We start from the raw sequence: 16,495 nt of genomic DNA, 5'->3' as shown, positions 1-16,495 counted from the left end.
GTAATGCTCTACCATAACTTGCCCGTTCTGTAGGCCAGGGCACACCAGCACCAGCGACCCCGCCACCTGCGACACCGCGCATAACCCCTTGGGGTTCACGATCGTCTCAACGAAATAACATCTCGACGACGCCGATTCCGCCCCCGTTGTTGAAGTCACGGCGGAAGAGCTCACGGAACGAGTAGCAATTGTAGATCCGGAACCTGTGGTCTGTCCCCACGACGAAGCAGGCCTGGTCTTGGTTAAAGCAGACATGGAAGAGTGACGGAGGCAAGCGAGGAGCTAGAGGGGTAGACTCCGGGGGCAAGGAGGAGAAGGGAATGTTGTTGTGGAGGTTGTGGCTAAAGTTAGAGTTTAAGGGCGATTGGGGGTCATGGTTGTCATCGCTGGAGTCAACGACAGATGTAGGGTTGTCGTCGGTGGGATGAGAGAGGAAGGTTGGGGGAGGGATGTATGGGAAGGGTTTCTGGGTTTTGGGATTTTAGGGATGCAAGTTTCAGGGAGAGAGAAGAGAGAGAGGCAAGAGAGAGAGATAGAAGAGATAATGAGGGTTGGGTGGGAGAGTAGGGGATCTGGGGAGGGGGGACACGGGTTGATAGGTTTTTTTTTTGTTTTTTTTTAAATTTTTTAATATTTAATTAATTTTTTAATAAAAAATAGGTCCCATCTCTAGCCACGTCAGCACTTAACAGAGAAATTAACAGAAAAACTGACAGAGGTCTGACATTAGCACAAATTCGTAAGATGAGGTATGACATTGTCAATTTTAAAAGATGAGGTATGAAAGTGCCGTGACACCAATAGTTGAGGTAGTTTTTTGTAATTTACCCAAATAAAAACTTTGTATATGGTCCAATATCCTAGTGGATAGGGTAGGGTGTTGAATTTCCACCCGTGTGTTTCGGTTTGAAACTCCTTTATCTCTTGAATTATTGTAGTAGTTTCAAAATTTTGCCTATTGATATTCTTCAATTTATTCGATCCGACGACCAAATTTAAAAGGAATGTGTGAGAACTAAAAATGATTGTAAAAAAAAAAAAAATTGGAAAAATAACTTGATCACCATATTTTTTTTTTCGTTGGGCCTGAATAAGGAATTCTTGGTTCTGAGGCCATCTCCAACCGATGGCTGGCCCTCTAGCCCTCCAAGATTCTCCAAGATATTAATATTTTAATGAACAATACATGACCATATTTGCCTCCGTCTCCAACCGAGGGCCAGAGGGCCAGATGGCTTGTTTTAGCCCTTTCACAAAAAACCGTCTCCATATGAGGGCCAAAGGGCCATAGGGCCAAACATAATTTATTATTTAAAAACTACAACTTAAATTCAAATCCAACGGCTAAGTGACGTCAGCTAGCCATTGGATTTGAATTTTTTTTTGCTATAAATAGGGTGGATATTGGGATATAATTCACACAACTTTGAATTAAATCTATTTAAATTCAATCTCTTCCAATTCAATCTCTTTCAATTCAATCTCTTTCAATTCAAGTTTGCAATGAATTCCAACTTTGGATCCTCTTCAGATTCCAACTGGGGGTCTTCATCCAATTCCAAAAGAGAAGCAAAATGGGCGCAAATGAGACGAGAAGATGAGGAGTTTGATGAAGAAGTTTAAGTAATGTGCAACAAACAAAACGTAGCAGCAGCCATGGCTGCGACCATGGTGTGTCAGCCAACTGAGGAACAACCTCAATGGGGTGGCTCTATTGCTGGTCACTCTTACAACCACGAAACATAGCGATGACGCATGTCAATTTGATGAACAACTACTTCGACCCCAACTCGATGTACACAGAAGAGGATTTCAGACGTCATTTTCGGATGAGGCGTCATGTCTTCGAGCGTTTACTTTGTGATGTCCAGCAAGTCAATCCGCACTTTCGACATAAGCGGGACAGAGTAGGCCGCCCTAGTTTCTCACCTCATCAGAAGGTTACTGTTACACTCCGAATGATGGCATATGGCTCTCCAGCTGATTCGATGGATGAAACCCATGGTATGTCTAAGTCTACATGCCTTGATACTCTTGAAGAATTTTGTGACACAATTGTTCAGCTTTACAAAGACGAGTACCTCCGCGAGCCAAATAAAAAAGATCTAAATCGGCTCCTTCGCAAAGCTGAAGACCATGGGTTTCCGGGCATGATAGGGTCATTAGACTGCATGCATTGAGATTGGAAGAACTGTCCCACCGGATGGCAATGAAGCTTTAGCGGAAGGTCGAGAAAGCCAACTGTTGTGTTAGAGGCGGTTGCCTCATATGACACATGGATCTGACATGCTTTCTTTGGAGTCCCTGGATCCCAAAATGACATAACAGTTCTTGGGCGTTCACCCCTCTTTAATAACTTGACGGAAGGTAAAACACCTTAACTTGACTACTACATCAACGACCGTCAATACAATATGGGGTATTACTCGGCATATGACATCTACCCAAAGTGGGCGACACTTGTCCAAGCAATTCCAAACCTTAGGAATAACGTGGAAAAGTTGTTTACCTTACACCAAGAGGCATATTGAAAAGATGTTGAGAGAGCTTTTGGTATTCTACAAGTACGGTGGAAGATCATCAGCGAACCGGCAAGAGGGTGGAGTCGAGAAAATTTGGACTTCATCATGATGTCTTGCATCATATTACACAATATGATAGTGGAGGATTAGCGAGATGGGTATATTGATGGAAAGTCCGATGACGACCAAGAAGATCCAAATAGGTCAAGAAGGGCTCGTGCAAAAATATATGATGAGCCTAATTTGCCTTTGAATCCAAGAACTGGTAGTATCTTTATAGATGAGTACATGAGGTGCTATAGAATGATACGTTTTCGTGCCGCAAACAAGTATCTACAACAAGATCTTGTTGCATATCCTTGGGCCCAAAGAAGAATGGAGTAGGCATTTACGTTTTATGTTTTTAAATGTTTTTAAAAATGTTGTTTAAGTTTCATGTTGTATAATTTTTATGTTGGCTAATGTTATTTAATGTTGTTTCATGTTACTTAATTTAATTTAATGTTGTATAATGGCTTAGGAAGTTATAGAAAAAAATAGAATTTAAAAAAAATATGAAACAAATTTTGTGAAATACAAGTTATAGGAAAAAAATGGAATTAAAAAAAATATGAAACAAATTTTGTGAAATAGAAGTTATAGGAAAAAAAATGGAATTTAAAAAAAATATGAAATAAATTTTGTGAAATAGAAGTTATAGGAAAAAATAGAAGTTACATGAAAACTTTTGTAAATTAAAAAAAATAATAAAAATGTAAAAAAAAAAAAAAAAAACAAGTGCAACGGTTACTAGCCGTTGCATTTGTATTTTTTCTTAAGAAATCATGTCGGTTATAACCGACAGAAATAACAAAACATTAAAAAAAAAAAATAGCTAGCCCTCGGCTGGCTGGCTGCATGCGACCAACCCTCCAGCCCTCCAGCCCTCTCCGATTCTGTGGGGCCCTTCCAGATTCCAAAGCCCTCTGGCCTAGCCCTCAGTTGGAGACAATTTTTGGGCTATTTTCGGCCCTCTGACCCTTTGGACCCTTCGGTTGGAGATAACCTGATATCCAATAGAGTTGAAGGCAACCATGAGCTTCTCATTTATATTAAAAAAAAGGGAAATTTTGATATAGGCGCCTCGTTTTTTAATTTTTTAGACTAAACATACACTCCTTTTGAAAATTTGATAAAAAATTTTCCTAAAATTTTGGTTATTAATTTCAGTTCCTATTATCCCTATTATCCCTATATTTATGCATTTATTATCCATCTCCTGGGCATTTCGTTTTCTTTTTTTTTCTTTTCCTATTATCCCTATATTTATGCATTTATTATCCATCTCTATGCATTTTTTTTTATTGTTTGTTCCTATTATCCCTATATTTATGCATTTATTATCCATCTCTATGCATTTTTTTATTGTTTGTTATAATATTTACTTTTTTTTTGTGAATATAGTAGAATATTTATAAAAAAAATTGTCAAATTTTATTATTTAGAAGACCCAACACATAGTAAAGATTTGTTTGATTATATAGCTACGTCTAGTTACCTATAATATGGACACATTTAGTTTTATAGTGGATTTGATTTTTTGTATTTCTTGGTACATTTGGAATGTAAATGTACCAAAAGGGTTATCTGATAGAGACATTTGGTTTTGTGGTACATTTGAGATTTTTTGTTCATTTGGTCTTTTGGTACAATAAGAATCTAAACGTACCAACATGATTACCTAACAATGGGCACATTTGGTTTTATGGTACATTTGAAATTTTGGTACATTTGTTTTCTCTGTATATTTGAAATCTAAACGTACCAAAAAGGTTACATAACAATAGGTACATTTGGTTTTATGGTACATTTGAATTTTTGGTACATTTGGTTTCTCGGTACATTTGAAATTTAAACGTACCAATAGTCGATACTTTTGTTCTCAAATGTACCATAAGTTTTAAGTATATTTTTTTTATATATCTATACATGAAAAAAATATGTATTGAAGACTTTTTATTGATACAATTTTAATAGACAGAGTATTTTTTTTTAAATACTGATAATAAGGAAATGAGGAATTAGTTAATTAATTTTTTATTTTATTTTATTTTATTAAAAAAATGCATTTAATGCGCAGAAGGGGATTGAGGAAATTAAATTCCTATATTATAGGCAATTAGTTGCTAAGCTACCTTATGCCTCTATATAAATGCATTTAAATTAATGACATGGAAATTAAATAAATAGAAAATCATTGAGGTGGCAATTGATTGAAGCACCTTAATCAAATCTTTAAAAGGGATGAATGTTTAATCTAACAACTATAGAAAATATATAGGGCATTTTAATTTTCCCTAAAAAAAAAAAGCAAATAGATAAGAAAAAAATTACAAATAGGTAAGTGTGAAATTTAAACTATCTATTAACAAAAGGTTTTTTTTCCTTTCTTTTTTTTCATTGTCACTTCCATTTTTCTTTCAAAAGGGTTTTTGTAAACACTAAAAGAGGGTTAAAAGACCAAATTAACATTGTCAACAAAACTAAAAAAATAACCAAAATAGAAGTTAGGAGCTACATAGTAAATTAAACCCAAAATAACTTTTTTTTTTTTTTTCACAAAGCATCACAGCCATGTAACCATATAAGTTGCCTTCATTTTCTCTTCCACGTTTTTCTTTCAAATAAAATAGGTGGGTTGGTATTGTCAAACTAGGATTTGATAGGATTTTAACAGATTTTAAAATCCAGTTGTTGTTAATTAGGATTTTAAACGAAGATTTTAAAGGATTTTAAAGAACACATCCAAATCCAGAGGTAGTCGATTATGATTTTAAAAAAGTCCACACAAGTTTAGGTGTAGTGAAAATTCCAAAGATTTGTTAGGATTTTAATAGAAGAGGGATTTTGATGAGCAAGAAGTATATATAACTAAGACAAAAAAGAATCCCATCTCATCCCCTAAGATTTCAAATCCAGTAACTGCTTTCAGTTTTTATGGCTTTGCATGTTTCACTTGTGAAGGCTTTTGCATGTTTAAGCATATTGAAAGACTCATTATCACAATCTAAAACAAATTCTTCCGAGTTTCAGTTGTCCACCACATTGAGACTTATGCCTCGAGCCCTCATGTTATGGACCATGTGTAAATTGGGGAAGGAAGGTAAGGGAAAGAATACCTGGTGGATGGGGTTCCGCTGAGGTATCACAAGGAAGTAAGACTTGATGGCTGTGGCGGATTTAGGATTTGAACTTTGTGGGGTCCCATTGTTACATACAAGTTTTTTAGATAGAAAAGAGCACGAAGTGCGTAAAAAAATATTCAGCTTGTTATCGTTGAACGTTTGGTGGGCTTATTGTTGTCAGCCAAACCATGTTGCACACATATCAACAGATAGCGACATATGTCGAAGGAATCTGATGAGTGATATAGAAAGAATTTGTCTGAGTGTTGTTGACACAACCTGTTGGGTGGTCTTGGGACCACCTTGGTCCCTACTTTGCTTGGTGGATGAGAATCCGGCTCTAGTTTTGGTTTTTTTTGCTAATTAGGCAAATTCAAATTTCTGCTTAAACCTAATTGGTTGATGGCAAATTAAAACTTTATTAATAATCATCAAAAATAAAAAATTTGCATATGATCCAATATCCTAGTGGATATGGTATTGAATTTTCACTCGTATGTCCCGGGTTTGAAACTCTCTCATTCCTAAACTATTGTAATAGTTTTGAATCCTCCCCTTCCCTTAATAATAGTAATAATATTAAAAATTGAAACCTTCGTTGGGAACTTGATCTCTTACAACATTTTGTAGGTTGAAAATTTTTCTTGAGGTTTGTGGAATCATGTTTTGGGGTACGGCAGAGGAGGGAGGGGAAGAGGAAAAGTTTTTCATTTATGTTTTGTTATTTTAAAAAAGTATACATAAATGAAAAGAAAGTCTTTCCAAATCCATCCAAATCTATAAACAATGTCCACACAACTCCTCCAAAATTCATATAAAAATCCTTCCAAATCTTTAAGATTTAACAACTCTTATCAAATCTACGCTTACAAATATCTTTAAAATCCTTTCAAATTCTAATTTGACTACATCCCTGAACTCTTAGTGACGAAATAGTTATCTAGAATCAGTCAACAACTTCTTTAATGACAAAAAGTTATTTGAAGGAGCCACTAAAATGCTTTAATGACCAAATTTTATTTTCAAAATTTAATAAGCACATGCATAGCATACGTAGCTTATGCCAAGTTTTCAGGTGTTGGGTGCAAATAGCAATTTCTAAGCCTATATCTAAAATTGAAAAGTTGAGGCCAGCAAGGCCACGGTGGCATTGTAGAAGTCCATCCCCAAAGCCCAACTCCGCTTCCAATTCGGCAGAGAGCAGTCCCCGCTCCCAGTACCCCTTTCTTCTTCTTCTTCTTCCTTAATACCCTCGCGCCCTCCTTTTTAGGGGGCTCAACAGCAAATTCTGGGTGTTTCAGACAGGGATTGCAGAATCATGACCAAAAGGTTTGAACTTTGTTAATTGTTATGCAATTCAGAAGCAACTTCTTAGAGTTAATCAATTTTTAATTTTTGATTAGCATATACTCTATTGATATGAAGTTTGGATTCTTATTATTTTTTATCCTCCAAATAAATTCTGGGTTCAATATCTTACACGTAAATCTCATACCCCACATACTCAAATCTCCATTTATGTAATGAAATGCTTACTACTACTGTTGTTATTGATTCAACATTTGGCAATGATGGTTTTGATAATTATTCGGGAGGATTAAGGAGAATTACTTTGGGAGGATTAAGAGTAAATCTTTCATTCTCCTTGTGGTAGAGCTAGTTGTGGCCAAAACTTGGGAAACTTTTAGATTTTTGTGAGCTTAATAATTGGGATTAATCAAACTCCTTCGAAAAAGTGAAAAGATTGATTGGGAGATATGGATGCATTCGCAGAAGAAGGAAAAATGTTAACTTGGGAAACTTTTAGATTCTTGTCAGCTGGATTGGCAGCATTAGGGTATATATTAGAGACTAAGACCGTGTTTATAAAGCGCATGAACTTGGGTATATGAACTCCTTTTGGTTTTAGCAGGAAAGAAAAGAATCAATTAGTTAAAACAGAAGCCAAGCTTGATATATATTCAACAATTAGCTTGGAATCCTGATTCCGCCCTGATTATGGGCTCAAGGATTCATGCGTCTTCCCTTTCGTTTCATTTCTTTCCCAGGAAAGAAACAACAATTTTGCAGGACTTTTTTACCAAAATGGTAAGAGTTTACTGGTTTAGTACTGAGAAACCACATGATACAACGAACCTACAAATTTCTTTCTTGTTCTCTTCAATAAAGTTTAAATTTTCTCTTTCTATTGGTCGAGCCATTTTCTTTTGAGCTGCACTTTGTTTTCCATTGTTTATTAGTGTTGGTTGATTTCCATGTATGAACCTTTTTTTCTTTATTTCTGGAGTTTTTTTAGTTAATTTATAAATTGAATTTTGTTTTCCAGCAGCAGCCATAAAAAAAATCCAGAGCTACCTCTCCAATCCTTAGTTCGGCCACTCAGCTCTAATAGACTCAAGTTGTGGCAATTAACCTAGGCCTTGGAAACTGTACTTTGTTCTACTTGCTTTGGTTTCCTGCGTTTCTTTTTCTTGTGTCTACATGGCGGATTAGGGTGAAAATAAAGAGCCTGGGGAAGGTATTTTTGGTTCTTGATGAATATTTTTTATATGCTTGCATTGCATATGCTATATACACTATACATAGCTTTTTTTCGTTTCTAGTTTGCAACTTCTTCCGGAAGCCATCAAGGAGGCAAAACATTAGAAAGCGAAGGACTGATGAAGATGAAGAGGAGGATGATTCAAAATCTGGGACATCCTTATCTAACCAAAGAAAAGCCCCAAAGGCTGCTGGCAAGCTCTTTTTTTCTAACGGACCCTCCAAGAGCTCTGTGTCTGATGACAGAGCAGTCTTTGAGTTTGAGTCTTCAAAAGAAATCCAAGTTGAAAATGATAGCAGGGCAACAGCGACTATAGAGACTGAGACTGAGTTCTCCAGAGATGCACGAGCAGTTCGAGAAAGAGTTCTCAAGCGGGCAGAAGAGGCTTTGAAGGGAAGGGGCAAAACCACCGGCAATGAAAAGTTGTATAAAGGGATCCATGGATATACTGATTACAAGGCTGGGTTCCGAAGAGAGCTAACAGTAGCCAGTGAGAAAGCAAGAGGTGCCCATGGGCCTCTCAGGGCCTCTGCTCATATTCGGACTTCTACGAGATTTGATTATCAACCAGACATCTGTAAGGATTACAAGGAGACTGGTTACTGTGGGTATGGGGATTCCTGCAAGTTTATGCACGATCGTGGGGACTACAAATCTCGCTGGCAGATGGAAAAAGAGTGGGATGAAGCAGAGAAAGCGAGGAAGAGAAACTTAGCTATGGGTGAGGATGATGTGGACGAGTCTGAGGAAGATGATGATGACGAAGATGATGGCTTGTTGCCCTTCGCATGTTTAATCTGCAGGCAACCATTTGTTGATCCTGTCGTAACTAAGTGCAACCATTACTTCTGTGAGCATTGTGCACTGAAGGTGACCCCTCTTTCTTAATGTGTCATCCGCTTTCTTGTTGTTGCCATAACTTTATGATATTAAATTTTTGGTTTTTGATTTATGAATCAAGTATATCAAGTAGAACAGGCTCTTTCTGTTTCCGTGTGTTTCTTTCAAGCATTTTCTAACCATATGCTTTTCATTCACAGCATCATTCGAAGAACAAGAAATGCTTTGTCTGCGACAAGCCTACTCTTGGCATATTCAACACAGCTCACGAGATACGAAAAAGAATGGCTGCGGAGGGTAAATAACCGCTAGTACTTATTATTTCAAAACTTTAAAGATATGTGGCAGGAATAGTTCTTCCCCTCACCCCCTTTGGTTAAGTGTTGAAGAGAAAGTTCACTTTTCGTTGTATGATAAAATTTGGAAATGCATAACAATGGTGGCAAAGCTAGTGGAAAACTTTATCCTCTTCTTTGCCAATCGGAATTAATAGTCAGCTTTGTTTGATTTGTGGTGTCGGAAAGCATGCTTGTGCTTATTTACTCATTGTTTAGTATTAAAGAAAATTTAAGACAAAAAAGATATTGGAAGAAAATACTTTACAGTAATATTACAATTCTGTACTTAGGACGTAAGGTTGAGTTCATAGATACAGAGATGGTTAGGATGTAAGAGATGTACACGAAACAGAGAGAATGAAATAAGTCCTCTACTTATTTTCTTATGAACATCTTCTATATGCATGTCGAACCCCACCCACAAACAGTAGTTTCAAACTCCCGTGAGTATCTTCTTAGTTGCCAACCCGCTGCTCTCCAGATTACTTTCATGGCTCCAGGAGTGCGGAGATGGTGAAGTAAGTAGCGGCCACAAGAGATTCCTTTGTTTTCTCACTCTCCGAACAACCGTCCTTGTGTATTTCCTTAGGACCTCATTAACAGCCTTTAGATAGTTGCTTGAGTCATGGTCTCGTAGAATTGTACCTTCTGAACCATAAGCTGTAGGATCACTTAGGGTTTCTAATGGATGTGGGGAGTTCAAGAAAGTTGTAAGGACACTTGAAGAGAATCCACGTTGGGTCTTGTCCAAAGCATAGAGGGCGTTCCCCGGAGGAAGTAGAGGGTGTGGAGGAGATGAGTTCTCATCAGGTTGGAGAATGAATAGTTTGCCCATCGGAGAATATAATACTTTCTGCATAGAAACACACACAATAAGAAGTGAATTAGAAAACTTACCTGCACTAAAAGTTCAGTAGGTAGGTAATCGATATCAAATTCTTGGTTCTCATATAACATTTTATACTGCATAGTTGAAGCCTTATGTGCATGAATGATATTCTCTGAGGTTAAATTGGTAAAATTTCAGGTTACTTTAAAGCTGTAACCCATAGTTTGTGAAGGATGGTTACGTTTTTTGTTAGACAAGGGTGTGACCGAAATGAACCACTTAAACGCTTGAGAAGTGTAGCCACATAGTTAGGGTAGTTGCAGGAGAAGGCTCTAGGGACGATATCTCTATGCATCATCACGGAATGGATTTGACTCTCATCCACGCTCAGTATGTCAAGTATTTTCTGGCCTCCGCAGAACACAAATGGTGAGCCAAATGTGACAACTGGCCAAAGAGTGGAGGGTTTTACACAATTCCTACTCAGCAGCATCAAGTGGACTAAGAGAGAAAGGCTTCCTCCAAGAGAGTGGCCTGTGAACTGAAGCTTCGCTCGCTCGCCATGTCTATTCAAGTGTTCGGTTATTTCTGGTATAAATTGCTTGTACATTCCCTTCGCTGCTTCGTAGATTCCTCTGTGAACAAGTACATCTGTCCCCTGTACAAGGATGTGAAAAGGTTTGATTAATCATTTTTTTCCTTCTGAGACAGTATCAAGGGAGGTATTTGTAAGACTATCTATCCTTACCTCAAATTTCGTAGGTTCGAAGAAAAGATTTGCCTGCCAGGATGCGAGGGAGTCGGAACCCTGCAGGTAAGAACAATTTGCATGTCAAAGCATTTACAAGTATGTTACTCGGTATCTCTTTGATTCAGAAATCAGAATGATTTTGCCACATGAAATCAGCCTATTTAATCCCACAATTGGATTTGAAAGGCTGTTGGGGAGCTATTATCAAACACAGATCTAGTGGGATGAAGGGCAGAAAGTTTACCTGAATCACAAAACAACGAGTATACGTACTGGAATCATCACAGACAAACCATTCACAAGGTGAGGAGTTGAGTGACTGAAGGTCCTCTGCTGTTTCTTGTTTCTCCTTTTCCCCTGCTGCAACCATTGCTGTCATTGCTGATGCTGCCATGGAAACTGCAACCTCTGGCTTGTAGCTTCGAGGTGAGTACCCTCCTTCCTCTCGGGAATTTTCACCATCACCCTCCTGCTGCAATTTGGACCTGGGTGGCATGCTATCCTTATCGCGTGACCGCACATAAGATGCGGCTGAGGCAGCGATATTGTAAGCAACAGCAGGACGGCATGGACGCTTGTACTCAGATTCTACAGCTTTCTCCGAACTGGATTCACTAGCTCCTTCAGCAGCTACAGGTACACGATTAGAGTCGTCATCTAGTTTTGCTTTGATTTCATCTTCTACGGCTTTCTTTTCTAGTGAAGTTGTTACTAATTGTAGGTCAAAATATCTCTTTAAATCATTTTCCTGCACGAGTTAGCAGATGAATTTATTAATCTTGTTAGAAATATCGAAGCTCGATTTGTGAAATATGCTGAATAAGAACGTACCTTGAGTTGTGGTATCGCATAGGCCATGTTGCATAAGAAGGATAACTTGGAAAACAGCTTGGTATCAAACCATGGCACTCGAACCAAAAACCTCCGAAAAAATTCAGGACTGATTTCTCCCTCATCGTCTTCTGCCGCATAATCCACCGCACAGCCACCCTCCTCACTGCCATATTCACACTCACCATTTTCACCCGCTTCACAGACGCTGTCTTTGTCCGCATCGTCCTTTTTCTGCCTATTCCTCCATTTACTTCTGATTTCTACAAGTCTCTCCACCCAATTGGTTCTTTTTCTCTCCTCACTGGCACTCTCCCCGGAGTTCTCCGTACTCATGTCCTTCTCCCCTATGCTCATATCATTACTCGTGTCTGGATCAAAGAATGATCTCACCGAGTTTGGGAGAATGGAACTCGAAAACTGAAACGGGAAAATCCCCATGGAACGGCTGTTCTTTAGTTTTGGTTCCGTTGCTGCTGCGTGGATACGATTGATGCGGCAACAAAGATGGTTGTCCGAAGAAGACCTCCGCATAGTAGCACGAATGTAAAGGTCTTGGCTGGAGTTAGACCGGCGGAGACCATTGTGCTCTTTGAAAATGTCTACCGTCCTGGCGGAAGCGGCCGAGGTAGGAATAACTGGTGAACTGCATGCCATGATTGCACCAGAACTGCAAGTAATGAAGGGTTTTCCTGGAAAAATATTCAAACTTCTTGTTAGCTAAGAACTCAGAATTATTTGTTTTTTTGGCCGAGTTCTTGAAAGCAAATCTGCTTATGGTAATGGACTTTTATAATCATACACTAATCAGCTCCAAGCTCCTCATTAACAACAGTGCATTGCTGAATTACGATTTTGTGCACAAGACTAATTACCAATCTTGGAATAATGCGTTTTATGGTAAGGGTTTTGAAGTCATTTGACATGATAATTAGACAAAATATAGCTATAATCTTGACAAAAGACAGTGTGAAATTCGAGGAACATAATAAATCCATTAGCTTGTAATATTCTGCGAAAAAACAAAAACAAAAACTACGAACCCACATGCGTAGGGACAAAAATGGCGGGAAAAACCATGCAACTTTCTATGCTTAAAATGAGATTGCATTGGAGCAAATCCTATTCGTCAATCATTATTTAAAATTGAGATTCTCTATAATTTTTTTCACTATTCTTCATCCGCTCTTCTTCATTCCTCATTTCTCCAAATTCCTCATTTAACCTATGTATATTTTTTTTTTATCAGAGTATCCTTAATACAAACTATAAAAACTTAAAATAAAAAAAAAATGAAATGATCATTAAACGAACTTTTACTTTCTCATTTCTTAAACCCCTCAAAACCAAAAGAACCGTTGTCGAACATCTAGCAAGCACTGTAACTCTTACGTGTCATCAGTTTATGGAGATGAAACCAAAACACAACTACCATTATGTCTCGGTCTTTGTACTTGGAACCAAAACGGTTTTTGGTACTTTAATTGGATGTTGATTTCAATGGTTTTGCCTTGGCTCACCCGACTGACAAGATTATCACCATCCCTAGCTTTAAACCATCCGCCTTGCTATAATCTGTTTAGGAATTAATCGCACTTAAATTATTTTTCTAATCCCTTTTTGCCTTAACATCTTCTACCAAAACAAACCTGTAAATTTTTGTCTTGTGTTTGGAGTTCTAGGACATCTTCTAACTACTTTTCCTGGATAGAGATTATCGTGATTAATTAGTTAATTAACAGAAACTTAGAGCCGACAGTGTTATTAAAACAAACTCATAGACTCAAAACTCTAATTAGTTACGAAATCACAAAATTCTTTAACTAGAGTCATCATAATTTTTCTCAAGTTAACCAACGATGTGAGACAAATGACTTGACACTAATTAAAATGATGTCTTCAAACAAAACAACCGTTTTCAATCATAACAAACATCTGAACATCCTTAGTTGATTAGTATTCATGTGGTGATAAGGTAGTTAGAAGACAACTCTAGTAAAAAAAATTAGAATTTTAAACTCTTGTGGTGAAGTTTGTTCAAATTTAAGCCCAAAATTGAAATAAAAACCCTTTCATCATTCCTCTCAATCTAAAACGATGAAACACGATGTGGCATTTACATTTGTCGTTTGAAATTGAATTGGAAATTGAGATTATGGCAAATTGGATTGAAATCAAAGAAATTTGGTTCGTGTTTGAATAGCCACGCCCACATCAATGACTGGTAAAAGAGTGGAAGGGGACGTCTTACCATAATTCTAAGACATTAATCCATACTTTGAGATCTTTAGGTGATGTTTCTATGAGTCTTGTAGGTGTGGTGGTGTTCTAGATTTTTCTTTTTTCTTTTCTCCAGTTGGTCTTCTCATAAGTTGGGTTCTGCTTGAAAAGAAACCCTTCCACGGCAAGGAAGGCGTATAAAAACCAAATGAACCAAATAATAATCAAAGGTTTAATTAAAATTTTACAAACTCATAAAAAACAACATCAATTAAAAATTAAAACAAAAAAATTTCATCTGGAAAACCTCTTTCAATACTTCAGTGAGCTTAAACAATTTCAACAACCCTCTTAGATTTCTCATGGAGAATCCTGACACCCATCTTATTCGACTTCTTGGTTTCATTGTTCGACTCTATATCTCAATCGACGATTTCAGTTCCATCCCAGTTCAAAGGTATGAAGTTGAGCGCATAATGAGTTTAAAGAAATAAAAAGACAAATTAATCTCACATGTGAGTGTTACGTGCTAACAATTAATGAAAAGTTGACGAAACTTTCAATTTTGGATCTAGATCCTAACGAACTTCACTATAGAAGTTTAAATCCTAATTTATTTACCACATAGACTATTTTCTGACTACCGTTCACCAGATCGAACTATTAATAGCCCAAATGTTATGATTTTTCAAAGATGGGAGTGCAAGTAAATTTGGCACTAAACTTTGCATTTGGATCTTCTCACTTTATCAAATGACTTATGTAATTTTTTGCACAAAAAACGAGATCTTTAAATGCTTTTGGCTAATGAAAAACAAAAAATATGATGTCAAAAACATTGAACTTTTTTTTTTATAGAAAAATTAATGAAAAATACTTTAAAACTTTGAGTTTTAATAAAAAAGACAAAACTGTGTTGTAAGTGAATGATATCAGGAATGACTTGATTTTTTAGAGTAAAAATGTCATTTTCGTTAAAAGTAAACAGTACCTGAAACTTTTTTTTTTTTTTTTTTTTTACAAAAAATGACATGTGTCATTTGAAAATGGTGAAAGGGTCTAAATGCAAAGATTAATGCAAATAGGGTAATGCAAATTTGGTTTAAAATTTTGATCTCCCTAATATTATCCCTGCAAATATTGCTAACAATTCTCTTTCAATGATTTATGTTTTTGGTTTAAACAAACATTACCAAAAGTAGCCAAATTAACAAGGAAGTCAAGAAAAATAATTAAGGGTTCCAAATCTATTTATGCCCTAAGAGGATCTCAATTGGCAAGATGCAAATTTGGAATGCAAAAATCATATTTACATATCTCTCTAAAATTATTTACTTCTCGTTGAGAAATGTGGGGATGAAGCCAATGCATTTATAATTAACAAAATTTAGAAGAACCCAGAAAAGATTAGAGATTAATTACCTCAAAGAACTAACCCTAGCCTTCACATGTCCTCCATAGCATCCACGTCGTGAGGGAGATAGAGGACTGAAAGAAGCTCTAACAATGGAAGCGGATCACCATATCCTTTCAGCCAGCCAACCGGAAGTTCCTGAAATTATTCTGCAGTGAGGAAATGCAGTACTGGTATATCAAAACTGAATCTGGACCGGGACAAGATTCTAAACAATCGGGTTTTAGGGACCAAAATCTTTTATGTTGGTGTTGAATTTGAGTTTGGACTTGTTCTTCCTTGCGGGTTCGTAATGTTTCTGCAGAGAGAGTGAGATCTGGCTTTTACTATAATTGGAGGGTTCTGGTTTTAATATGTTGAGGGGGTTACAGAAACAGCCATGAAGAATATGTTCACGTGGAATTGTGGAATTGAGGAGCTGCCACCTTCGAACCAACTTTTTATGGTCCAAAATACCCTTATGATTCTAACTTTTCTTCTTGTTTTTAATTGGGTTTGGGGCTATTATATCATGAAATTCACCAACCTTAACTATATAATAATTGAAGTTTTGTTCAAAAGAAAATATTGATTGAGGATACTTTGTGACACACCTCGACTCGGAATGTCCATTAGGATCCTGAATCGGGTCGTGCTGGTCGACATCTGGAAGGTGACGAAGCCATAAAGTGTGATAATGTATAAAATGTGAATAAATTAAAATCTAAAAGTGCCTAAGTACATGAGTGCCTAGTGAGAGGATTTGGACCCATTTCATGCATGATACAGAGTATAGGTATAGTATAATGAGGTGAGATAATGATTATACCATCATAAAAAGACATCCTGTGCTGAAAAGTGCCACGAATCCTCAATATACGGAACTTTGCTACTAGAACCTGGAGGGGTACAAAAATAGAAAATGTGAGTGAGTAAAAAAAAAACTTTTCAAACCAATTCCAACTACCAAAGGTAGTAGCCCCTCGCCGTAATACCTGTATAATTTCCCATAAAATAACAAGCGTGACTATAAATCAAAACCATAACCAAAATAATAGTCTTACA

The 16,495-nt window shown here is 36.9% G+C and overlaps 3 protein-coding genes and 1 long non-coding RNA gene across 5 annotated transcripts; 3 read left to right on the top strand and 1 right to left on the bottom strand.

Moving 5' to 3' along the window:
• Positions 1–1,748: 1,748 nt before the first annotated feature.
• On the top strand, positions 1,749–2,180 carry LOC139197764 (uncharacterized). Its single transcript, XM_070825723.1, has one exon. The coding sequence runs from the start codon at positions 1,749–1,751 to the stop codon at positions 2,178–2,180; it is 432 nt and encodes a 143-aa protein (XP_070681824.1).
• Positions 2,181–6,830: 4,650 nt separating this feature from the next.
• Positions 6,831–8,518, top strand: LOC139197414 (uncharacterized). Of its 2 annotated transcripts, none has more exons than XR_011582792.1 (3): positions 6,831–7,015; positions 8,016–8,204; positions 8,290–8,518. It is a non-coding gene; the product is annotated as an uncharacterized lncRNA (long non-coding RNA). The 2 variants fall into 2 exon arrangements; XR_011582791.1 differs by having other exon boundaries at positions 8,013–8,204.
• A 149-nt stretch (positions 8,519–8,667) lies between these two features.
• Positions 8,668–9,116, top strand: LOC139197763 (zinc finger CCCH domain-containing protein 15-like). The gene is made up of 2 exons (XM_070825722.1): positions 8,668–8,692; positions 8,800–9,116. The coding sequence occupies exons 1-2, from the start codon at positions 8,668–8,670 to the stop codon at positions 9,114–9,116; spliced, it is 342 nt and encodes a 113-aa protein (XP_070681823.1).
• Positions 9,117–9,650: 534 nt separating this feature from the next.
• Positions 9,651–15,798, bottom strand: LOC103410201 (phospholipase A1 PLIP1, chloroplastic). The gene is made up of 6 exons (XM_008348942.4): positions 15,460–15,798; positions 11,818–12,509; positions 11,231–11,734; positions 10,984–11,043; positions 10,477–10,893; positions 9,651–10,259 (listed from the first exon to the last, which is right to left on the bottom strand). The coding sequence occupies exons 2-6, from the start codon at positions 12,472–12,474 to the stop codon at positions 9,840–9,842; spliced, it is 2,058 nt and encodes a 685-aa protein (XP_008347164.3). The 5' UTR covers positions 12,475–12,509; positions 15,460–15,798; the 3' UTR covers positions 9,651–9,839.
• Between the last annotated feature and the right edge of the window lie 697 nt (positions 15,799–16,495).

This window comes from Malus domestica, chromosome 07 (genome assembly GCF_042453785.1).
Source record: "Malus domestica chromosome 07, GDT2T_hap1".
NCBI lineage: Eukaryota > Viridiplantae > Streptophyta > Magnoliopsida > Rosales > Rosaceae > Malus > Malus domestica.
This window is presented reverse-complemented; position numbering and strand designations above follow the sequence as displayed.